A 25510-nucleotide genomic window follows, 5' to 3' on the forward strand; every position below is an offset into this window, starting at 1 on the left:
TTAACGCTTATCAATGTTGATTTTATTGATTCAAATTCTGAAAATATATTACAATGTAATGCATCACCAAATGTGAACATTCCATAAACTCATCAATATTTGTTTTATAACTACAACATATGAAACAAGAAATTTTTTTTCTCATTACCTCAAATATCTGTGCAAACTGGGTCTCTTTACTAGAAAATATTGCATGGATACAATGAATGGCATATTTGGCTTGACGGGGGGGTCCTTTTTTAGATTTGTGATGTAAAACAGGAAGCAAGGCTCTATAAAAAAAAAATCAAAGAAAAACAAAACAATAAACCAGAAAAATCAAGAAAACTTCTGATAGATATCTTAATATTTGTATTTTTAAGTAATGATTTACAAGGACAAAAAAAAGTCATCAAGATTTACTCAAATTCACTTTCAAAGGCCTGTGATTTTGCTTTATAAATATTTATATTAAAAATGTAATCCAAATACAAGTGTTATGTTTTTTACTTTTTAATCAGCAATAGCAAACACTAACAAGCCTGGTGACCCACATTCTCCTGCTAATGTCGCTCCCGTTAGGCCTTTCTCTTTTATTCTTACTGCTATCATTCTGGCTAAGCTTCTGCCATCCTACACATGTATTAAAAACCGACACTGTATCTTCTTTCTCAAGTCTCTGCCTCTTCCAATTCACCTTTCATTTTGTGCCAGAACAAGCCACATAAAGGAAAATCTGATTAAGCAATGCTTATTAAGCAATATTACATGCCAGGCACTATTAAAAGGCTCTAATACTTAACTTCATGCTACTAGCATTTTACGGTCAAGATAAATGATAACATATGAATTAACAAAATATACATTATGTTAAATTGTAAGAGCTGCTACAGAGAAAAATTTTTTTAAAGGAGGAGGATAGAGATAGGAAACAAAAAGGAAGGTATAAGAGAATTACAATTTTAAACAGAAAATCTCCCTGATAAACATGTGAGCAGAGTTCTGAGGGAGGTACTGAGTATGTCACGTAGCCACCTTGAAGAACGTTCATGCATCATATCATTTTATAACTCAAAAATTTTAAATGAATACTGAATAAAGGAGCTCTTAGTTCAACTATTATACAAACATCTCACAGCAAAAGCAACTTCCATATCTTCCTCATTGCCTGATACTAACCTTCGTTCTCAGCAAATTAACAGAGGAACAGTAAACCAAATACCACATGTTCTCACTCATAAGCGGGTGCTGTGAGAACACATGGACACAGGGAAGGGAACATCACACAGCAGGTCGGGGGATGGGAGACAAGGGGAGAGCATTAGGACAAATACTTAATGCATGTGCACCTTAAAACCTAGATGATGGGTTGATGGGTGCAGCAAACCACCATGGCCATGTGGTATACATGGTATACCTATGTAACAAACATGCATGTTCTGCACATGATCCCAGAATCTCAAGTTTAATTAAAAAAAAAAAAAAGACATACAAATTACCCTAAAATGTATGAAAAAATGTTTGCCTTCACTCATTGATGCTTCAAATTACAATGGTGTAAAAGACTATTTACTCTCCTGCCTTGAACACCCAGAAGAGATAAATATGCTAAAAGTTTCAGACACTATGGAATGGGCAGCAGAGAAATGTTATCCCTAATAAATGAGAAACAAACATAGAAGAGCTTTACACCTGCCCAGCTTACTGCACGGAAGTATTAAATAGTTTCCAAGCTGTAGTACAAGTGACCCAAATAGAGCCTGAGTTGAGGGAGATAAAAATGAGAGTTCAGGGAGGCCAAGGAAGCTCTGATTTCTAGAGTACAATACCAGAAAGGAAGGAGTTACAGTACAAAGAGAAAGACAGCATGAACTCTGCTAATCTGCAGAGGCTATCCCCGAGTCTTTGACTAGATAAATGATCCTCACTCGTGTTATGAGGCAAAAACTACCTGAGACCAGGAAAAAAGACCATGGAAAGTAAGAGGACAAAAAAGTTCCCTCAACATACACAGAGCAGGTAATTTACTCATTCCTACCAGTCACAGTAGAAAGCCCTTATAATATACAACCAGGAGAAAAATTAATCAACAGAAATAGACCCAGAAATGACATAAGCGATGGAATTAGTGTACACATTAAAACAGCTGTTACAAAGATGTTCAAAAAACACTATACTGCATAGACTTAAGAAGGTAGAGTAAATCAGGAATATAGTGCTAGAAATGAAAAATATTTATAAAAAAGAACACAAACAGAAATAAAGTAGAAATAGAAAATAAACTGATGGGATTAAAAGCAGATTATACACTGTAAGAGAAAGGTATCAGTGAACTTGAAGATGTACCAACAGAAACTATCAAACTAAAATGAGAAAAAGGGGCAAGAAAAAATAACAACACAGCAGCTGTGCTGTATAAAACAATATCAAATAGTCAAAAATATTTGTAATTGGAGCCCCAGAAAACAAGGCAGATGGAGAGAACAGAAAAAAAGTACTCAAAATAATAATAGCCAATTTTTTTCCAAATCTGATTAAAATAAACTTAGAGATCCAAGAATCTCAATAACTATCAGGCAGAAAAAAGCTAAACCATTTCAAGGCATATTATTATTCATTTGGTAAAAATTAATGAAAAAAGAAAAATCTTAAAAACAGTGCAAAAAGCATATATAGAGAGAAACAATGATTGACAGAACACTTTCCATCAGAATCTAATGTAGTGATATCTTTTAAATACTAAATGAAAATAAATGTCAACCTAGAATTCTATTCCAAGCAAAATTATCTTTTAAAAATAAGGAGAAAATAATGATTTTTTTCAGACAAAAAATTAACTATAAGCAGAATTCACTATAAAATCCACTATGAAGAACTATACAGGAAGAAATATTAAAGAGAGTTCTTCCAGAAGAAAAATGATGCCAGATGAAAATATGGAGAGACATCCAACAAATGAAAAGTGACAGAAATGGTTATTATGTGTGTAAAAGAAATCTGTCATTATTAATCTGAGATTAAACTAGAGTAAAAATCTCAAAAATATGGAGTTTATAACATATATAAAAACAAAATATAAGACAACAAAACATAAAAGACTAGAGGAAATAGGCATGGAAGTATAGTGCTGTAAAGTTTTTACATATTAAGTAGTATAATTTTATTAGATATAGATAAAACAATACTAAAGAGAAAAATCATAATACTTGATTCATCTCAAGGAAAGCAGACATAGAGTAAAAGAAGAACACAGAAAAGATGAAAACTATCAAGATGGTAGATTGAAACCCACCGTATCAGTAATTACAGTTAAGTGTAAATGCTCTAAGCATCCCACTGAAACAGTTTGTCAAATTGAATTAAAAACAACCAAAATAAAAGCAAACAAGGAAACAAAAAACAACAACAGAAAGACAACTAGGACATTTAATAAAATTACAGGCAGTGGCTCATGCCTGTAATCCCAGCACTTTGGGAGGCCGAGACAGGCGGATAACGTGAGGTCAGGAGTTTGAGACCAGCCTGGCCAACAACATGGTGAAGGCCTGTCTCTACCAAAAATGCAAAAATCAGCTGGGCATGGTGGCAGGCGCCTGTAATCCCAGCTCCTCAGAAGGCTGAGACAGGAAAAAGGCTTGAACTCAGAAGGTGGAGGTTGCAGTGAGCCAAGATTACACCATTGCACTCCAGCTTGGGAGACAAAAGTGACACTTTGCCTCAAAAAAAATAAAATTAAATTAAGTAAAATATATATGTCTTTTTAGGATCTTGCTCTGTTATCCAGGATGGAATGCAGTGGTATAACCATAGCTCACTGCAGCCTGAAACTCCTAGGCTAAAGTGATCCTCCTGCCTCAGATTCTCGAAGCACTGAGACTTACAAGTGTGAGCCACCAAGGCCGACCACTTTAAATACGAAGTCCCAGGAAGACTAAAACTGTAAACGAAAAATATATGCCTTACAAACATTAGCACCAAAGAAAAGTACAAATGGCTACACAAAAGCCTGCAGAACAAGGAAGATGACCAGTTAGAAAGAGATATATTTCATAACAACACTGTCTATTGGCAAGGCTGTGGGGTAGCAGACATTCTTATATACTGCTAGTGAGAATCCAAAGTAGTAAAACCACTATGAATAGGAATGCAATAATACCTAGCAAAATTGTATATGCATTTACTCTTCTGTTTCTAAGAACTGCTCCCAAAGTTAACTGTCAAAAAACACAAAAGGTGCAAATACAAAGCTATTCACTATAAGACTATAATACTAGAAACAACCCAAATGTCCGTAAATAATGAACTGATTAAATAAATTATGATACAACCACACAATAAATGGAGATCTCTCTGTATTTAAATATAATTGCCAGTACATGTCATTAAAGAGAAAAAAGGTGGAGAAAAGTATATATAGCACATCTTAGCATTCATTTATCAAATTTGCATACATGTACATATGCAGACAAATCTGTGCATGGAAGGGCACTTTTTTTTAAAAGTTTATCTATGAGGAAGAAGGGAATAGGTTGGAGGATTATGGAACAGAAGCTGGAATTACTGAAATTTCTATTGCTTCCTTTAGGTACTTTAAAAAACCATTTAACATTTCATATAATTAAAAAACAAAATTAAATTTTACAAGAGCAACCTCTCAAAAAGAATGAAACAAATAAAGAAGGGTATGTATCCATGTGGTAGCATAACCACCCAAAGAAGTATTCTAAGTAACTTTAAATGGGAATTTGACTGCAGATCTCTAATACGATACATGCTAAACAAAAAACCGAACTAGCTAAAAAAGTAAACAAATTTCTACTTTTAGGAATCATATTGGTGGCACAATTGCTATATGAGACTGCTATGGATGTATTATGGGATAAAGCAATTGAGTTATTTTGTAATATTTTAGTGTTATAATCCTGTGCCATGAGGGAAAAAAGAGATGCAAACGTAAAATTGAAGTTTAGTAAAAACCCTGTAATCCTGAATTTGAATTAGAAGAATCAGTATAAACAAATATAAATTTCACCTTTCAAAAAAGCTATGTCTACTAATTATCCTAGAACAACGACCTACACCATTAGCAATTAGTACCCACAGGACTGATGTTGTGATTTATTAATACCATTCCCATTAATTCCCATTAAAAGGAACCAGAGCCCCTCAGAGATTTGGCCAATTCCGGGTCTGGGACAGAACAAGTACAAGATGGTCTTAGAATAGCTTGTCACACCAGATAGCAAAGAAATTACACAGATTATTGAGACTGTTCCAAAGGAATCAGGGACTAACTTGAAAAGGCTCCCAAGATTATACATGGAATAATCTGGGTATCAATGCATGCGATCACTGTAACTGACTGAAACACAAATATGTGTAAATCCATGAGTTTACTATGATGTTTTTAAAAAACAACAATCACTGGTCACCTTTGAAAGATACTAGTAAACCCAATCTTTATTTTGAATACTACTGAGTAACATTCAAAAAAAAAAAGTCAAGTATTTATCCTGCCTTTCCTAAACAAATATAATATTGGGAAACCAAAGAATAGGTAAGAATTTCCTTTTTACAGAAAGTATTCAGCTAAGAATTGAAGAAGAATGACAATAAGAATATCAAGACTGATTACTAATAGCAACAGCTGCAAACATCATAAATGAGAGGTGGCCAGCTATTAAGCATCTTCGACAGAAAAGCATACCAATCTTACAAAACAGTCCTGTAAAAATTAAAAAGTTGAACTGGAATTCAATCAGGCATCTGGACTCAGTCATCATTTTGGAGAAAATAAAGAAATATGGTCAGGCACAGTGGCTCACAACTGTAATCCCAGAACTCTAAGAGGCTGAGGTGGGCAGACTGCTTGAGCCCAAGAGTTCAAGACCGGACTGGGCAACGAGGTGAAACTCTGCCTCTACAAAACAACAACAGAAAAATTAGCCAGGCATGGTGACATGCACCTGTAGTCCCAGCTACTCAGGAGGCTGCAGTAGGAGGACTGCTTGAACCAGAGGTCGAGAATGCAGTGAACTGTGATCACGCCACTGCACTCCAGCCTGGGCAACAGAGCAAGACCCTGTCGCAAAAACAACAACAACAACAACAACAAAGAACAACCTATCAAATTATATCTAAGAGATACAATTATCAAAAATCAGTCTACAGGAAACTCTTCAAGAGAAACCACCTGATTCCTACTGCAAGCAGAGTGAGAGCTGAAGAGAAAGCCCACCAGAAACAAGATATTTAAATGACACAGCAACCAATCACAATGTATAAACCTTACTTGCAAGCTGAATCAAACAAACAATTTTTGAGGAGGGAGGATGGCTCCAGACCAGGAATTTGAGACCAGCCTTGGCAACATAATAAGACTCCATCTCTACAAAAAAAGTTAAAAAAAAAAAAAAAAAGAAGAAGAAGAAGAAAAGAAAAAAGCCAGGTGTGGTGGCATGTGTCTTTGGCTCCAGCTACTGAGAGGCTGAGGTGGATCATGTGAGCCCAGAAAATCAAGGTCGCAGTGAACTATGATTGCACCACTGCACTCAGCCTCTCCAACAGCGTGAGACCCTGACACAAACAACAAAAACAACAATAATACATTTTTTGAAAAAACCAATTGGATACTAAGTCATTAGTGTTAACTGTTTGGGATAAAGATATATAGATGAAACAACAACATCTGAGATTTGCCTTCAAATATAGGGAGAACAGGGAGTGTGTAGAGGCACAGACAAAATAAAAATGGCTATAAGTTTATTCATTGTTAAAGCTGCTTGGTGAATACATGGGGATTTGCTATAGTATTCTTTCTTCTTCTGTGTAATGTTTGAAATTTTCAATAATAAAACATGGAGGAAAAATTTGTATAAGTAAAACACTAATCTTTTAGTCTACAGTTTGTGGCTTCTTTGTGAAATAAAAGATTATTATTCTGGCCGGGCGTGGTGCCTCACACCTGTAATCCAAGCACTTTGGAGGCCAAGGCGGATGGATCACCTGAGGTCGGGAGTTCAAGACCAGCCTGACCAACATGGAGAAACCCTGTCTTTTTAAAAAAAAAAAAAAAAAAAAAAAAAAAAAGATTATTATTCTGTGGTTACTTCAGTAACTAAACTTCATAGATAAGACCCATCTTCTCACAAATCAGATTCAATAATTCAAACATCCATAATCTCTTTCTCCAATAATTGAGAGAAAAATTATAGTTCATACAAGCAGCAACTTTAGCTGAGATTTTTAAAGACAGTTAAGTGAAACTTTAAGTTCATCCAGTGTGTTACAAAAAGTTATTTTAACAGAAAACAAACTGAAATAATGAGCCTAGAGTAAAAACGATTTTTGGAATTCTGCAGTACTAACTCAATGAAAATAAATAACTACCTTTGCTGACTGTGCTGACTGCTTTTCCTATTAAAAAGACTTTCCTACTCCTTTATTAAATTGACTTTCTTCCTTCAAGTTTTTTTCTTTGATAACAATCACACAAATATTCAAACTGAAAAGCAAATGAAAACTCTAAAGAAAAAACTCAGCATCTCGCTACCCTAAAACAATACTGTCAACATTTTGGTGAACACTCCTAAAATTTCTCTAGGCATATTATACACACATTAATAAGTGAGGATATAAAGTATATGCTGTCTGGAAACATATTTTTTTCAACCTACAATGTATGCAGAACCTGATTTGTCAAATATTGCTAAGCACTATTCTAACAGTCACATAGCTCTTAGTGTATGCATAGTGTATGGCTATATCAAAACTAATCTCATACTAAAAAGCATTTTAGATTTAAAAATTTTTTAAACACCTTAACAATACCATGAATATCCTGTGTTGGTTGTTTACACACTGTCTCTGAGCTTTAAACCTACACTTTTATAATCTGCTCTGGGATTCTGTAGCTGTAAATCTGCAAAACTTCTTTGCTCAGACACCCTTAAGAGCTTATTTCCTATTAATTTCTTCCACTAAGAGATCCTAGAGCTTCCTTTTTTCTGAGATGGAGTCTGACTCTATGGCCCAGGCTGGAATGCAGTGGCACAATCTCAGCTCACTGCAAGCTCCACCTCCCAAGTTCAAGCAATTCTCCTGCCTCAGCCTCCCCAGCAGCTGAGACTACAGACATGTGTCACCAAACCCAGCTAATTTTCTGTATTTTTAGTAGAGACGAAATTTCACCCTGTTAGCCAGGATGGTCTCTATCTCCTGACCTCATAATCTGCCTGCCTCGGCCTCCCAAAGTGCTGGGATTACAGGTGTGAGCCACGGCACCCGTGTTAGGCGTTCTAAGCAGCAGTTTCACTGCTCCCTAGCAACAGCCAGGCTACACCATACTTTGCTGGTCAGTGGGTAATACCGATAGGGCTCCTCCACCTTTTAACACTATTTCTTCCCAATTATCCCACCAGCCCTAGGGGTGGTAGCTGCTTCCACCAATTCATATCTCTGGATTACCAATGCAACTTTTTTCTCTTTTGTCCTTTAAACATAGGTATTAATTTGTTTAAAATACAGTCATGCATCACTTAACAACAGGGATACATTCTGAGAAATGCATCACTGGAGGATTTCACTGTTGTGAGAGTATCACAGAGGATACTTACATAAACCTAGATGGTATAGCCTACTACACACCTAAGCTATATGGCATGACCTATTGCTCCCAGACTACAAACTTGTACAGCATGTTACTGTGCTGAATACTATAGGCAATTATAACACAGTGGTAAATATTTCTATATCTAAACATAGAAAAGTTACTAGAAAATATGGCATAAAAGATTAAAAGTGGTTCACCTGAATAGTGCAGCTTCATTATAATCTTACAAGACCACCATCATAAGTCTGATCTATTGTTAACCAAAACACTATTATGCAGTATGTGACTTTACCTAGTATAATTTCTGTTTCCCTCACTAGACTCTGAACTACGTGATGATTATATGTACATCTTTTCTAATTATCTCTAGGATAAGTTCCTGAAAGTGCAGAGTCAAAAATTATACACATTTTAAGTTTGCATATATTACCACATTACCAACCCAGAAGTACAGCATCATTTTATACTCCCACCAAGAGAGTATTGTTGGAATGCTAACACTGGTTGTATCACATAATTGCTTTTATTTGTATTTCCTTGATTACATAAGCATCTTTTCATGATTTGAAAGGCTGAAAAGGACTTCCTGCTTATAAATTTCCTATTCATTCTCTTTGTTAGTATTCTATGAGACTTATATTTGTTATTCCTTCATTAAGAATCTGTACATAACACAATGTGGCCGGGCATGGTGGCTCACACCCATAATCCCAGCACTCTGGGAGGCCGAGGCAGGCAGATTACTTAGGGCCAGGAGTTCGAGACCAGCCTGGCCCACATAGTAAAATCTGTTCTCTACTAAAAATGCGGGGAAAAAAAATTCCCAGGGATGGTGGCACATGCCTATAATTCCAGCTACTTGGGTGGCTGAGGCACACAAATTGCTACAATCTGGGAGGCAGAGGTTGCAGTGAGCCAAGAGATCACACCACTACACTCCAGCCTGGGAGACGGAGTAAGACCCTGTCTTTAAAAAAAAAAAAAAAGTCTTCATACATTGCAGGTGTTAACTTTTACTAACTAATATATATTGAAAATAGTTTTCCAGCATGTTATTTGTGTTTCCAACTTATTTAAAGATTTTGGCTTTTATCTGAATAGTGATTTATCATCCCCACTAAACTATAGAAGTACAGAAAGCTTCTTCCTTTCCATCACTTTTATTTCTTATTTTATGTTCTTACATAATTACACTAGCTAATGCTGCCAAAACAATGTTAAACAATAGCAGAGATAGTGTGGTTTGTCACCTTGTTCACGATTTTACTGGGAATTCTGGTGTTCTACTACATGATGCTGCCTATTGGTTTGAGAGATATTAATTATGTTATAAAGGTACTTATTTCTATCGTATTAGATTTAATTAGAAATAGACTGATTTAAAAAAAAAAAATTCAGAAGCCCTTTCAGCATCTAACAAAAGTATCTATTGTGTACCCTTTTCCCTACTTATATAATAAACTGCCAACATGAATAGTAGGCTTACTAATATTATACCAACTCTCTCTGTATACTCTTAAAATAAACCATCTTTGGCTACCACATATTCTCAATTTACTAATTAAATTCTCTTTTTACTAGTATCTTACTTATACAAAAATCATACATTAGTAAGATTTGTCTTAAGGAGTTTTTTTGGGGGGGAGGGGGCGGGAGGTATATCTTTTGTTAGGTTTTAGTATCTATGTTAGTTATCCTGGCTTTAAAGACAATGAGTGCTTTCTTTGCTATACTCTGAACAACTATAGAAATTAGAATTCCTGGTTTCTTGTATGTAGATTTGAAATATCTCCCTCAAGACACAATTTTCACTGGTGCTTTAATTAGAGAATAATGTTTCAATTTATTTTGTAACTATAGCCTGTTAGGCTTTTGTCTTCCCTTATCTTGAGATTAATTTACTTACATCATTCTTAAAAAAAAAATTCATGTTTTCAAATATATTTACACAGTCATATCTAAAAGTTAAGTAACTGGACTAAAATGATAGGCGAAGACAAATCAGAGACAGACAAACAAAAAGAAAACAAAAGCCAGATTTAGAGGGCATAAGCAAAACTGAATTTCAGACAGAAAAGCATACAACTATGTAGACAGGGTAACCTCATAAAAAAATGGGGTGATAAATTTACTGAGTCCTGTATAATTAAGAATATCCTTCATTTGCCCCTACTTAAACGTAACTAGGGCTGCCTAAGAAATTATTTAGTTACACTATTTTTTCCATCAAAATTCTCCAGCTGTTGAATCATTAACTTCAGAAATTTTATGTGGTTTGAAAAGAAGTCAGCCAGCTTCATTATTTTCCACTGTACTGACCTATTTTTTCTTGATTTTTGTGAAATAACTTTTGCAATCCCTGAATATTTAGCAAACTTCACCAGTATATTTTCCTAAAATGAGTCTTCATCTCCAGATTCATATTATCAATCATTAAAAACAAATTTATTATTATTCTCTTGAATATCTTCCATTTTCCATTATTCGACTGTTTTCTCCAGAGAGGTCAATTATGGTTTTTCTGCAATTCATTCTCTTTAACTCCATTTTTTTTGCCCATATTCTCCATATTCTACGTAGATTTCCTCAAGTCAAATCTCTAGCTCACTGATTCCATCTTCCACATTGCTTATTCTGCTCATTGCTACTTATATTACATTTATTCTATAATCAATATCCTTAGCTCTTTTTCATGTATTACCTCATTTTTGTTGTCTCTTTTTTCCTCTCGTCACTTTCTGTTTATCTTCCTTGGCAGCTTAAATAACTATCTAAGACTTTCTTTTTATACTACAAAAATTCAATTTGTTAACTTGCCTATTTGTATTCTGTCAATTCATCTTTGAGTAAGAAAAAACCTCTCTGGCTTTAATATTTCCCGGATACTGAACACTTCTCTTAAAAAATTAACATCAGACCGGGCGCGGTGGCTCACGCCTGTAATCCCAGCACTTTGGGAGGCCGAGGCGGGTGGATCACGAGGTCGAGAGATCGAGACCATCCTGGTCAACATGGTGAAACCCCGTCTCTACTAAAAATACAAAAAATTAGCTGGGCATGGTGGCACGTGCCTGTAATCCCAGCTACTCAGGAGGCTGAGGCAGGAGAATTGCCTGAACCCAGGAGGCGGAGGTTGCGGTGAGCCGAGATCGCGCCATTGCACTCCAGCCTGGGTAGCAAGAGTGAAACTCCGTCTCAAAAAAAAAAAAAAAAAAAAATTAACATCAAAGCTCCCAACTCAGGCTATAGTTGCTTCATCAACTGGCTAAGTAGCATAGGAATGAAAGTTAGGAATAAAGGTAGTAAGTCCTTTTTCTCTGTGCAATTTATCTACAAGTTTGTTAAAACTCCTGCCAGGATACAAACCAGTCACTTGAGCTATGGCTACACCACATGCCAAGAGAGGACCCTCAGTTTTAGCACATCTAACTACTTTTAGGGGAGCCAGACTCCTGAGTCAGAATGGAACTCATATAACTCGTGATAGAACCCCATAACATCATTTTTTGTTTATTGGGTCAAGTGTTTAATTTTCTTCTGTTCCTGTAAAATCAGTAAAAAGATACTTCCTTCATGGTTTTCCTTAGTCTTACCTCATCACTAAGCTTTGCTCTTCCTGGCAAAAAGGTTGACCTAAAGAAAAATAGCATGACCACAAAGTCTCTCCTTAAGTCTTAATACAACTAAAATCAGGTTTTCTTTCTTTCTTTTAGAGTGTGTCCATATAGCAATATCCTCCCTCTAAATTAGCAAGTAATAGGACACTTAAAATACACTGCCAATACATATCCCTTGTCAGTGTTGTCACATTCGATACAGTCTAAATGGCACATTTGGTGCCAATTCTGTCCAGTTTGTCGTAACTTCTACTTAGATACATTTTTCTTTAAGTTCTTTTTAATTATGTTGATGAATTCAAGGTAAGATAGTTTTTTTTTTACCTCTTTATTATATATCACGTTTTATTTTTATTTATTTACTTTTTTTGAGATAGAATCTCACTCTGTTACTCATGCTGGAGTGCAGTGTCATGATCTTGGTTTGCTGCAACCTCTGCCTCCTGGGCTCAAGTGATCCTCCTGCCCTCATCCTCCTGAGTAGCTGGGACTACAGGCATGTGCCACCATGCCCGGCTAATTTTTTGTATTTTTGGTAGAGATGGGGTTATCTTTTTTTTTCTTAAGAGAGAAAAAAAGAAAAAGAAACAAAGAAAAAAAAAGAATGAAAGAGGGAAAGAAAGAGGAAGAGAAAGAGAGAGAGAGAGAACGGGAGTCTTGCTTTATTGCCCAGGCTAGAATGAAGTCTAAAAATGGGTATTGAAAGCCTCTTTTATGTCAATAATTGTGCTTAACAATGGAGACAGGAAGGAATAAGGGAGGAAAATAACAAACAAGCAGCCAACCAATATTTCATTTAAACCTGTAAAATGCTATGCAATTACTGAGGAGTGATTTACTTCCAATTATGTAGTCACTTTTAGAGTAGGTGTGATGTAGTACTGAGAAGAATGTATGTTTTGTGGATTTAGGGTGGAGAGTTCTGTAAATGTTTATTAAGTTTACTTGTTCCGGGTCTGAGTTCAAGTCCTGGATATCCTTATTAATTTTCTGTCTCGTTGATCTGTCTAATATTAACAATGTGATGTTAAAGTCTCCCACTATTATTGTGTGGGAGTCTAAGTCTCTTTATAAGTCATTAAGAACTTGCCTTATGTATCTGGGTACCTTATGTATTGGGTGCGTATATATTTAGGATTGTTAGCTCTTGTTGTTGCATTGATCCTTTTACCATTATGTAATGTCCTTCTTTGCCTCTTTTGATCTTTGTGGCTTTAAAGTCTATTTTATCAGAGGTGAGAATTGCAACTCTTGCTTTTTATTTATTTATTTGCTCTCCATTTGGTTGGTAAATCTTCCTCCATCCCTTTGTTTTGAGTCTTTATGTATCCTTGCATATGAATGGGTCTGGATGCAGCATACCAATGGGTTTTGGCTTTTTATCCAATTTGCCTGTGTCTTTTGATTGGGGCATTTAGTCGATTTAAATTTAGGATTAATAATAACATATGTGAGTTTAATACTGCCATCTGATGCTAGCTGGCTGTTTTGCCCATTAGTTGATGTAGATTCTTCATTATGTTGATGCTCTTTACCTTTTGGTATATTTTTGGAATGGCTGATACTGGTTGTTCCTTTCCACGTGTAGTGTGTCTTTCAGAAGCTCTTGCAAAGCAGGCCTGGTGGTGATGAAATCTCTGAGTACTTGCTTGTTCACAAAAGATTTTATTTTTCCTTCACTTAGGAAGCTTAGTTTGGCTGGATATGAAATTCTGGGTTGAAGGTTCTTTTCTTTAAGGATGTTGAACACTGGCCCCCAGTCTCTTCTGGCATGTAGGGTTTCTGCTGAAAGATCTGCTGTGAGTCTGATAGGCTTCCCTTTGTGAGTAACCTGACCTTTCTCTCTGGCTGCCCTTAGTATTTTCTCCTTCATTTTAACCCTGGTGAATCTGACGATTATGTGCCTTTGGGGTTGCTCTTCTTGAGGAATATCTTTGTGGTGTTCTCTGTATTACCTGGAGTTGAATATCGTCCTGCCTTGCTAGGTTGGGAAAATTTTCCTGAATAATATCCTGAAGAGTATTTTCCAGCTTGGATTCATTCTCTTTGTCACATTCAGGTACACCTATCAAACACAGATTAGGTCTTTTCACATAATCCCATATTTCTTGGAGACTTTGCTCATTCCTTTTTACACTTTTTCTCTGATCTTGTCTTGTCATTTTATTTCATTGAGTTGGTCTTCAACCTCTGATATCCTTTCTTCTGCTTGATCAATTCGACAGCTAAAACTTGTGCATACTTCGCGAAGTTCTCGTATTGTTTTTCAGCTCCATTAATTCACTTAATTCCTCTCTAAATTGTCTATTCTCATTAGCATTTCATCAAACCTTTTTTCAAGGTTCTTAAGTTTCTTTACATTGGGTTAGAACATGTTCTTTTAGCTCACAGAAGTTTCTTATTATCCACCTTCTGAAGCCTGATTCTGACAATTCATCACACTCATTCTCCATCAGGCCTTGTTCCCTTGCTGTTGAGGAGCTGCGATACCTTGAAGGAGAAGAGGCATTCTGATTTCGATGTTTTCAGCCTTTTTGTGTTGGTTTCTTTCCATCTTTGTGGATTTATCCACCTGTCGGATTTGTATTTGCTGACTTTCAGACTGGGTCTCCGGCGACGTCCAGCTTGGTGGTGGTGATGTTATTTCTGTTTCTCTGTTTTCCTTCAGTGGACGCCCCTCCCCTACAGAGCTCGACCTTCCTGGGTTCAGCTGTGCTTGCTGTGAAACTCTCAACCGTCAGCGTTTCCAATTGCTGTTTTTCTGTGGGGGTGGGACCAGCTGAGCCCAATCACCTGGCTCCCTGCCTCGGAGCCACCTTTTTTTCTTTTCCTAATTGAACGGTAGATTCTCTCCCAGGTGCCCCAGTTGCCCGCCGAAAAGGCGCTGGGATCTATGCAATTTCCCGTTCTGCGACCGTGCCACCCTCACTTGTGGCGCTTTTCTGCCCGGGAATCTCCCAGTCTCCCTCCCACCTTCAGTCCCCCTTTCAATCAGCTGAATGGGCAACTCTGCCTTCCCAGAGCTCCAAATGCCAACCAAAAGGGCACCAAGTCCTGCATACTCCGCGCTGAGAACTGCCGCGTGGGGACACCAGCAAAACAGCCACGCCAGCCAAAAGAGTCGTGCTGGCGACTCTCAGAGCTCCTCTGCTGGCAATCTCCTGGTCCGTGGGCAACAAAAATTCATCTGGAAGTCTGGCGTCCACTCACTCCCTGCGCCTTCACTGGGAGCTGCAACCCTGAGCTGCTGCTAGTCTGCCATCTTGGATCCGGTAAGATAGTTTAATCAAGGTTCTCTTATCTAAATCATTTTTCCTCAAAATCAACTCACCCAATTTAATAATTTAAAACATTAAATCTACATATATGGTTTATCTACTGGAAGAAATTATTATGAGTTATTTCATCCAGAACTGTGTGCACACTGCAGGAATTCAGTATCAGCTGAGTTAATTCTCCTGATGAGAGGTATGTGAAATATATTCAGTATATAAATCAAGTAATTTTAAGTGCCTCAGTTCCATATTAAACCAATACATTTTATTTATTTATTTATTTTTAAGATGGAGTTTCGCTCTTGTTACCCAGGCTGGAGTGCAATGGCGCAATCTCGGCTCACCGCAACCTCCGCCTCCTGGCTTCAGGCAATTCTCCTGCCTCAGCTTCCCGAGTAGCTGGGACTACAGGCATGCACCACCATGCCCAGCTAATTTTTGTATTTTTAGTAGAGACGGGGTTTCACCATGTTGATCAGGATGGTCTCAATCTCTTGACCTCGTGATCCACCCACCTCGGCCTCCCAAAGTGCTGGGATTACAGGTGTGAGCCACTGCACCCGGCCCTAAACCAATACATTTTAAAATGCCCCTGTATGTTTTGAAATGTCCACCTTTTGACCTTGTTCTTGTGGTTCTACAAATGTATCAAACAATGTTTCTTTAAAATATAAATGTTACTAGGAAAAACAACCTAGAATGAAAATTTAAAAACCTCCAGGGAAAGAGCCAAACTTGAACTTTGTCAATGCTCTAATTAGAAAAGAAACTGCCATAATGGATATTGTACCATAGGCACTGGAGCCAAACAGGCCTAAATTCAAATCCTGGCTCTGTCACTTGCTAGCTATATGAACTGGATTGATTTACCTCTGAACATTAGATTCCTCATTTGGAAAACTAGAATAATAACCACGTTTTAGTGAATTGTTACAATCTTTAAAAAAGATAGTATAATAGGTAGGCATTCAGCAAATGCTATATAGTTACATACAGTTTATATGTAATGGGTAAGTATGTATACGTATTACATATACGTGAGAAATACACACATACACATACATACAACCAAACTGATAGCTGATCTAACTAGGAGAGCCACAGCACCATCCAAAGGGAAAGTTATGCTCCGAGATTATTTAAAAATTAAGAAGTCGGCCAGGCATAGTGGCTCACACCTGTAATCCCAGAATTTTGGGAGGCTGAGGCGGGCAGATCATGAGGTCAAGAGATCAAGACCATGGTGAAACCCCATCTCTACTAAAAAATACAAAAGTTAGCTGGGCGTGGTGACGTGTGCCTGTGGTTCCAGCTACTCCAGAGGCTGACACAGGAGAATTGTTTGAACTCGGGAGGTGGAGGTTGCAGTGAGCCAAGATTGCGCCACTGCACTCCAGTCTGGCACCTGGTGACAAAACAAGACTCTGTCTCAAAAAAAAAAAAAAAAAAAAAAAAAAGAATTAAGAAGTGAGGGCCAGACACGGTAGCTCATGCCTGTTAATCCCACTGCTTTGGGAGGCCGAGGCAGGCAGATCACTTGAGGCCCGGAGTTTGAGACCAGCTGGCCAACACAGTGAAACCCCGTCACTACTAAAAATATAAAAATTAGCCAGGTATGGTGGCACACACTTGTAATTCCAGCTACTTGGGAGACTGAGGCAGGAGAATTGCTTGAACCCAGGAGGCGGAAGCTGCAGTGAGCTTAGATCGCGCCACAGCACTCTAACCAGGTCAACAGAGTGAGACTCTGTCTCAAAACTTAAAAACATTATAATAATAATTTTAAAAATTAAGAAGTCAGTTCCAAACAATAAGGCTTCTTACTCTTGCCAGAGAGACTACAGTTATAAAATTTTAGTGTGTTTCTATTACCATTTAAATAATGCCAGCCAGACATGGTGGCTCATGCCTGTAATCCCAGCACTTTGGGAGGCTGAGGCAGACAGATCACTTGAAGTCAGGAGTTCAAGACCAACCTGGCCAACATGGCAAAACCTTGTCTCTACTAAAAATACAAAAAAATAGGTTGGCCTGGTGGTGGCCACCGGTAATCTCAGCTACTCAGGAGGCTGAGGCAGGACGATCACCTGAACCTGGGAGGTGGAGGTTGCAGTGAGCTGAGATCACACCACACTACACTCAAGTCTGGGCAAACGAGTAAGTAAGACTCCGTCTCAAAAAAAAATAGTATCAATAATAATAATGCCTTTGTCCTATTTGTCAGCAGTTTCTAGAATTAAGTACACACAAACAGAAAGGTTTAACAAAATTATACCTGAAACTCTTAATAGCAAGCTAGCTTTGCTCCCAGTCTCTTTCTAAGGAAAAGAGCAATAGGCAATTCTTCTGCATGAAAAAGTATGGTACTACAATCAAAACTAACCAGGCTAATAGGCTAATATTAAGCCAAAAGTGATGAAGTAGAGGTGTGACCAACCACCTATGACTACGGCACTAGCAGAACCACCTAATCCATCTTCTCTCCAAGAACTAGAAGAGATACACATAAGAAGTAAGCAGTGACATATGAGAAATGAAGACGACTTATTTTTTTGATTATATAATCTTGAACAATGATTATCCCAGTATAACAACTCAATTCCCAATTATTGGAACTACTGGAACACAGAAAAAAATGCACTGCTGTTAAGACAGTATTCCATGCTTCTCTGTGTCAATTAAAGCACTGCTTCTGAAATTTTTTGTTCCAGTACCCTAAATCACAGAGAAAACTAAAGAATATTACGGATAGTCCTGCTGAAATTCCTTTGAATTTTCCCACTATACCTTAAATTGATGTGAATTGTTTATTCTATGCCATAATATACCAGGGACTATTAAACTGATGCATCAGAAAGATATGTCATGTTCATACCCCACATTCATGAATCTTCTACAATACTAATCAATGCTTTCTCCCAGGAAAAGAGAATCTAAACTGAACATTACAGATTTAAGATAACCTAGACAAGTTTTTCCTCAAAACTTGAAAGATTCCAATTATTACATAAATCAAGAAATAATTTTTACTGATGTCCAGAATATTTATCAAAATAAACTCAACTCACGATCTGATGTGTGGGAAATCCTCTTCAATTTTGCTTCCTGTGTTTTTGAAAATTTGTAGTGCAGCTTCTGCTACTTTCTCATCATCCATTTTCAGACAAGCCAGTAATGATTCAAATGTTTCAGCAGAATGAAATGAGATGGGATGTGTAAATGAGAGTACCTATAAAATGAATCATAAAAATGATTTGTAAAACTTTTTCATCTAAATAATACAAATCCAAAATATTATATATTATAAATACTATAAATCAAAGTCAATACAAAAATAAGTATGTTAATCAAAATCTGAAAGCACTGTAAATAAAACTTAAAACAGAAATGTTCCTGTGTAGGAAGACTATATGATATAAAGAAGTCATTTCTTCTAAAATTAAATTACATGTTAATGTAATTTTAGTCAAAATAATTTGGATTTTGATTATTGTTCAAGTTTTTTGGTGGGGAATGAGAGGAGGAAAAGGGACATGAAGACAGAATATAATAAAACATCTTTCATCTTCCCAATAAAGATCAATAGCAGAGACTAATGATCTATGACTAAGAATATTTTTGAGAGTAAAGTAGGGAAAGGGGTAAAACACTGACCAGATAGTGAAAAAGTCTATAAAGTTCCAATAACCAAATCACAGTAGTACAAACATTAGAATAATCATGAAACAGAAAAGTAAAGCAGTAATAAGGCAGTAAGTAGACTCTAGAATATAGAAAAATGACAACACTAGTGATCCAGAGAAAGTAGAGTCCCAGAAGAGTCCCAAAGTAAGGCTTAGCCCACAAGGGTTCTTGGCTCTGCCCAGGAAAGAATTCAAGGGCAAACCAGTGATAGGGTAAAAGAAAACAGCTTTATTGAAACAGCTCCAGAGGTGTTACAGCTCTATGACTGCTTTTGCAGAGCAGGGCTACCCCATAGGCAGGGTGCAGAGAGTTGCAGCTCTGGGCAGTTTTACAGTAATATTTATACTTACTTTTAATTATATACAGACTAAGGGCAGTTAATGCAGAAATTACCAGGAAAAGAGGAGTAGCTTTTGGATCATCAGGTCATTGCCAAGGCAGTAACTCCCAGGTATTGCCATAGCAATGGTAAACTGACAAGACACACTGGTGGCTGTGTCTTACGGAAAGCTGCTTCTGTCTTACCCTTGTTTTAGCCGGTCCTCAATTTGGTCCTGTGTCTTAGCCCCGCCTCTGGGCTGGGGCTGCCTCCTACCTCAGTAGGATGCCATGATATCCCAAATATGAACTAAACACCATTTCAAAAAATGTTTATTATTTCTACTATGAGCTAGACATTAAGAAATTCATGTACATGACTAAATGTCCTCTGTGAGATAAGCACTTAATTATTATCTCCATTTCATATGAAAAAGTGAGGCAAGTAATGTGGTCAAAGGCACACAGCTACTAAACGCCAGCCAAAAATCAGATCTGCTTTAGACACTCAAAAAAAAACTATTGAGAAACACTGAGAAAAATGCTTACATTTTAATAAGGGAAAACAGTTCAGGATACAAAACTGTATATTGAGCTTGATCTCAATGATCCCAACTATGCATTTGTTGAAGATGAAAAGGAAACAAAAGAAACTAATGTTTATGTGTGATGAATCTATAGATGTTTTTTATAATTTCATATATTCTAAGTTGTCAATAATGAACTAATATTTTTACAATCAGTAAAAGACAAAATCAAACAAAATTACGAAATAATTTGGCTCATTCTGCAGTAGATTTGTACCTTCTTTGCTCACTAATGACACCTTGAATTATACTCCATTATTTTAATATAATTAGTAATAGGCTAGAGTATAGTATTTAAACCCCAAAATAATCAGATTACATGTTAGAATAAATATACAATTTCTGGCTGGGTGCGGTGGCTCACGCCTGTAATCCCAGCACTTTGGGAGGCCGAGGCGGGTGAATCACGAGGTCAAGAGATCGAGACCATCCTGGTCAACATGGTGAAACCCCGTCTCTACTAAAAATACAAAAATTAGCTGGGCATGGTGGCGCGTGCCTGTAGTCCCAGCTACTCAGGAGGCTGAGGCAGGAGAATTGCCTGAACCCAGGAGGCGGAGGTTGCGGTGAGCCGAGATCGCGCCATTGCACTCCAGCCTGGGTAACAAGAGTGAAACTCTGTCTCAAAAAAAATAAATAAATAAAAATAAATAAAAAATTTAAAAAAAATTTTTTTAAATATATACAATTTCTAAATCGTCTAAAACAACTGAGAAAATTTTACTTTGGATTATCTAAACTTAAGAAGCAAACATCAAGAACAAATAATATAAACTGTATGTTAAACAGATATCTAATTAGCCACTTAATTTTAAATAGATATTTACCTTAAGCAGTTCAAGACCCGCCCTAATGGCCTGATCAGTTGGAACACCCTCATCTTCATCATCTGCTGTTCCATCTATTGATTTGTTTACTTGCTTAATAAGAGCACTAAAAGGACAAAAAAAAAAAAGCCATTTTTTTCAAACGTTACTAGCAATGTCTAAGAAAAATAATCCTAAGTGTTATACCTATGTGTAAATACATACATATATGTCTGAGCCAAATACAAATTTGAGATAGCTGTTTAACACTATTACAAAACAACTATAATAAAATATTTTCAGATGGTTCTTTTCAAAAAGTTCTTTTTCCTTGCCCATTCAAATGAGGTCAAATGTTATTCAATTTGCTCTTTATTAATGCTATCAATATCTTTATTATTATCTTTTCCATGGAAGGTCTGAGCCCAAACACATAAATAAATTATTGTTAATTATCTAAAACTGATTATTAGTTCAACAAGTAGAACAATATACATTGAAATAAAAAAAGATAAAGGACATTAAGCACTTTCAAACCATTTACCAAATATCACTGTGTGTGAGGCACAGCTGTCAGAGTCAGAGACATACCTAGGCCTCCTCCTAAAAGGTATAAAAATCCCTAGGGTAACACACATATAATAAAAACTCATTAGAACATTAAGAAAAGGAACCATGGCCAGGCGCGGTGGCTCACACCTGTAATCCCAGCACTTTGGGAGGTCGAGGCGGGTGGATCATGAGGTCAAGAGACCGAGACCATCCTGGTCAACATGGTGAAACCCCGTCTCTAATAAAAATACAAAACATTAGCTGGGCATGGTGGTGCGTGCCTGTAATCCCAGCTACTCAGGAGGCTGAGGCAGGAAAATTGCCTGAACCCAGGAAGCGGAGGTTGCGGTCAGTCAAGATCACATCATTGCACTCCAGCCTGGGTAACAAGAGCAAAACTCCGTCTCAAAAAAAAAAAAGAAGAAAAGGAACCATAATAGATCAAAAGGAAACATGATGTTTTCAAGCTTTCTTCTAATAACAACAATCTTTATTTTATTTATTTATTTATTTGATGACGTCTTGCTTTGTCGCCCAGGCTGGAGTACAATGGTGTGATCTTGGCTTACTGCAACCTCCGCCTCCAGGGTTCAAACGATTCTCTTGCCTCAGCCTCCCAAGTAGTTGGGATTACAGATGCACACCACCACATCCAGCTGATTTTTCTATTTTTAGTAGAGATGGGGTTTCACCGTGTTGGCCAGGCTGGTCTTGAACTCCTGACCTGAAGTTATCTGCCCACCCTGGCCTCCCAAAGTGCTGGGATTACAGGCATGAGCCACTGCGCCTGCCCAACCTTATGTTATTTTAAAATAAACATCTATACCCAGACACAGAGGCTCACACCTGTAAACCCAGCCACTTAGGAGGCTGAAACAGGAGGATCACATGAGGCCAGGAGTTCAATACCAGTCTGAGCAACATAACAAGACTCTGTCTCTACATAAAATTTTAAAAATTAGTTTGGCATAGTGGTGCGTGCCTGTTGTCCCAGCTATTTGGGAGAATCACTTGAACCCAGGAGTTTCAGGTTACACTGAGCTATGATGCACCACTGCACTCCAGCCTGGGTGACAGAATAAGATCCCATCTCTAAAAAAATAAACATTTGTAATGCACTGACAATTATCTAAAATAATCATTTATACTGGTGGGTATGTATTTATTCTTTTTATAAAAAATATCACCAGGTTAAATAGAGACAGAATACACAACAAAATACAAGAAAATTTAATTATTCAACGTTCCTTAAAATGTTTAGTAAATATATGTTTCTACAAAATTAATATATATTGAAATTTAAGATCAAGTTAGGAGTCAAATATATCTGTCCCCATTACAGGATCCCCTTAAACTGATCATCTCTTTAACAGCTGGTATTTCTGAGGGTGTTTTGTCTTTTTCTGTTCATTTTCCCTAATCAACTTATTCTCTTATCTCCAACTATCTGAAATACAAATCTTCAATCTGAATTCTCTTTCCATATTTTCAGTAGCCCAAGATTTTTTAACCTAGACACACTGCAGGAATGAAGTCTATCATATTTCCAAAAGTAAAATCATTGTCTTCCATGACTGAGAGTATGAAGCTCTCAGTCCAGTGAAGAAAGTAAAAATAAGTAAACAAACACATTAAAAAGATCATCAGAGAACAAGAGAACTACTACAAAAAAGGCCACAACAAGAAGTGAAGTTCCTTAGCCAGGGTAACTAGGAAAGGGATTTCTGAGGAAGGACAAATGAATTACTAACAGCCAGTCATATAAAAATTTACCGGAAAGCACCTACCTGAAAGATCAAAGAAAATCAACTGAACTATTATAAAATACTAAAAACTCAGTGAGGCAAAACAAACAAAACACCCAAAAATCAATAGCACTTTTCTGTATCAGCAACAGCTACCTAAAAAATAGGAGAAATCTATTCACAATAACAAGTCAAAATATATAAAATAACTGAAAAGTTCTAATGTACAGAATCTGGATGTCATTTGATATGGGACAAGATTCTACAGACGCATACTAAGAATGCGTCTCATATGGAAGAATTACTTAGTGCTTGAGAACAGCCAGTAAATTGTAGGGGAGGAGGGATGAAAGAACTTCCTCTAATGTATCATAACCTTAGCAGACAAAAGAACCAAAGAGAATCCAGTAAGGATCCAAACCATGTAAGAATTTATGCTATAATAAAGGAATACCTCAAATCAAATGAGAATTAATTTTTAGTAAATGGAGTTGATACAACTATCTATCATGTGCCTTTTAAAAAGACTGGGAAAAGGCTAGGCACAGTGGCCCATGATTATCATCCCAGCACTTTGGGAGGCCAGGAAAGCAGATCGGTTGAGGCCAGGAGTTCAAGACAACCCTGGGCAACGTGGTGAAACCCCATTTCTACTAAAAATAAAAAATAAGGTGGTTGTGCTGGCACATGCCTGTAATCCCAGTTACTTGTGAGGCTGAGGTGGGAGAATCGCTTGATCCCAGGAGGTAGAGGCTACAGTGAGCTAAAATCAAGCCACTGCACTCCAGCCTGGGCAACAGAGTGATACCTACTCAGAAAAGACTAGGTCTCTGTGTCCACCTTACGCTAAATTCCAGGCTAATTACAGATTTAAATCTAAAAAAAACAGAGCTATTAATACGATATCAAAGACTGAAATAAACCACAAAGGAAATGATTGGCGTTTAATCATACAATTTAATATTTATTAATTGCAAACAGATTTAAAAGGTGATTCAACTGGGTGAAAAGCTTTATTTTATAAAGCAGTCTTATAATCAATAAGAAAAGACAATTTCACTGAGTCCCTATGGAAAAATAAAAGGCATTCCCCAAAGAGATAAAATTAGCCAAGACATAAATGAAGAAAAAAAAAATTATAATTTTTATAAATTAATAAACCTTATTAATAAATGCTCAACTTTTCTATCTGAAACACACAAAAAAAATGTTTAAAGGATACATCATTCATTCACCTATAAAATGACAAAGAATGAAAAGATTTAACAGCCACTGTTGGGAACGGTCAGGTGAAATGGACATTCACTGACTATTAGAGGGGACTAAAAGTAGAATCTTTCTGTACAGTGTGGTGGTTAACCAGGTAGGTTCTAGAGACAGACTTCCTGCGTTTAAATACTGTTCACACTCCAGCAGAGGGAAAGTTACCCACCCTATGTGCAATTTACTGCTCCTTACCTGTAAAATGGGAATAATGAAGTTAAGAAAGTAGTTAAAACATAAATTCTTAGAATCACACCAGGCACATTATAAAGCACTAACTGCTACCTGTCCTTATTATGTTTTGACATATCTTCTAGATCACTATGACATCCTGATTCCTAAAGCCAAGATCTATTCTTAGTTTTCATTCTCTCTGTCCAGAGTATAACCTTACTTGTGAAAACCTCCTCCATCTTAACTCAAAACATTACAATAATTACATTTCTACAATTACATTTCTATAATTGCTCTACTGTTTAAAAAAACAGAACAAAAAAAAAAAAACAAAAAAAAAACTGTCATGTCCAAGTAGGAAGCATATCCTTTCTCACCTCCTTCAAAAGCACCTCCTTTCATTCTTTTTAAGGTATTACTATTCTTCACATCATATGGATTTGAATCCTATAATTCTGGTTCTTCCTTACCTTTATTCCCCATATCCAGTAAGCTGGCAATTTTTCTAGGTTGTTCTTTTAAAACTTCCCTCAAATAAGTTGTCTCCTTTCCATTCCACTACTAACCATAGAAATTTAAAACATCTTTGCAATCTATGTCTTCTACTTCCCTCCTCCTATCCATCATCTCAACACTCCATAGTTCTCAACAGATAAACTAAAAGAAAGCTCAATGTTAAAGGATTTGACAATCTGCTCCCAATCTGCTTTTTAAGTTTGGGACACTACAAATGCCACACTACAGTATGAATAAATGGCAATCATTTTTTAAATAGCCTTCTTCTTTACTATCAAGTTAGCTTAATTTATGTTAACTTTAATGGCAAGAATCTCCCACTTCTGTAAAAACAAAATCTTACCCATTCTCCCCTCTTAGGTGAAATATTACCCCTTAGAGAT

General features: G+C 36.8%; 1 protein-coding gene across 8 annotated transcripts in view; it reads right to left on the reverse strand.

The window, feature by feature from the left end:
* The window catches only part of PDS5B (PDS5 cohesin associated factor B), a 194450-nt gene that overhangs the window by 49180 nt on the left and 119760 nt on the right, over positions 1 to 25510 (reverse strand). For all 8 annotated transcript variants that reach the window (XM_074387857.1, XM_039473326.2, XM_039473325.2 and 5 more), the window contains exons 18-20: positions 20899 to 21004; positions 18551 to 18711; positions 149 to 272 (exon numbers count right to left, since the gene is read on the reverse strand). In XM_074387857.1, coding sequence (XP_074243958.1) covers positions 149 to 272; positions 18551 to 18711; positions 20899 to 21004 — 391 coding nt within the window. The remainder of the gene's footprint in view (positions 1 to 148; positions 273 to 18550; positions 18712 to 20898; positions 21005 to 25510) is intronic.

This window comes from Saimiri boliviensis, chromosome 16 (assembly GCF_048565385.1).
Source record: "Saimiri boliviensis isolate mSaiBol1 chromosome 16, mSaiBol1.pri, whole genome shotgun sequence".
NCBI lineage: Eukaryota > Metazoa > Chordata > Mammalia > Primates > Cebidae > Saimiri > Saimiri boliviensis.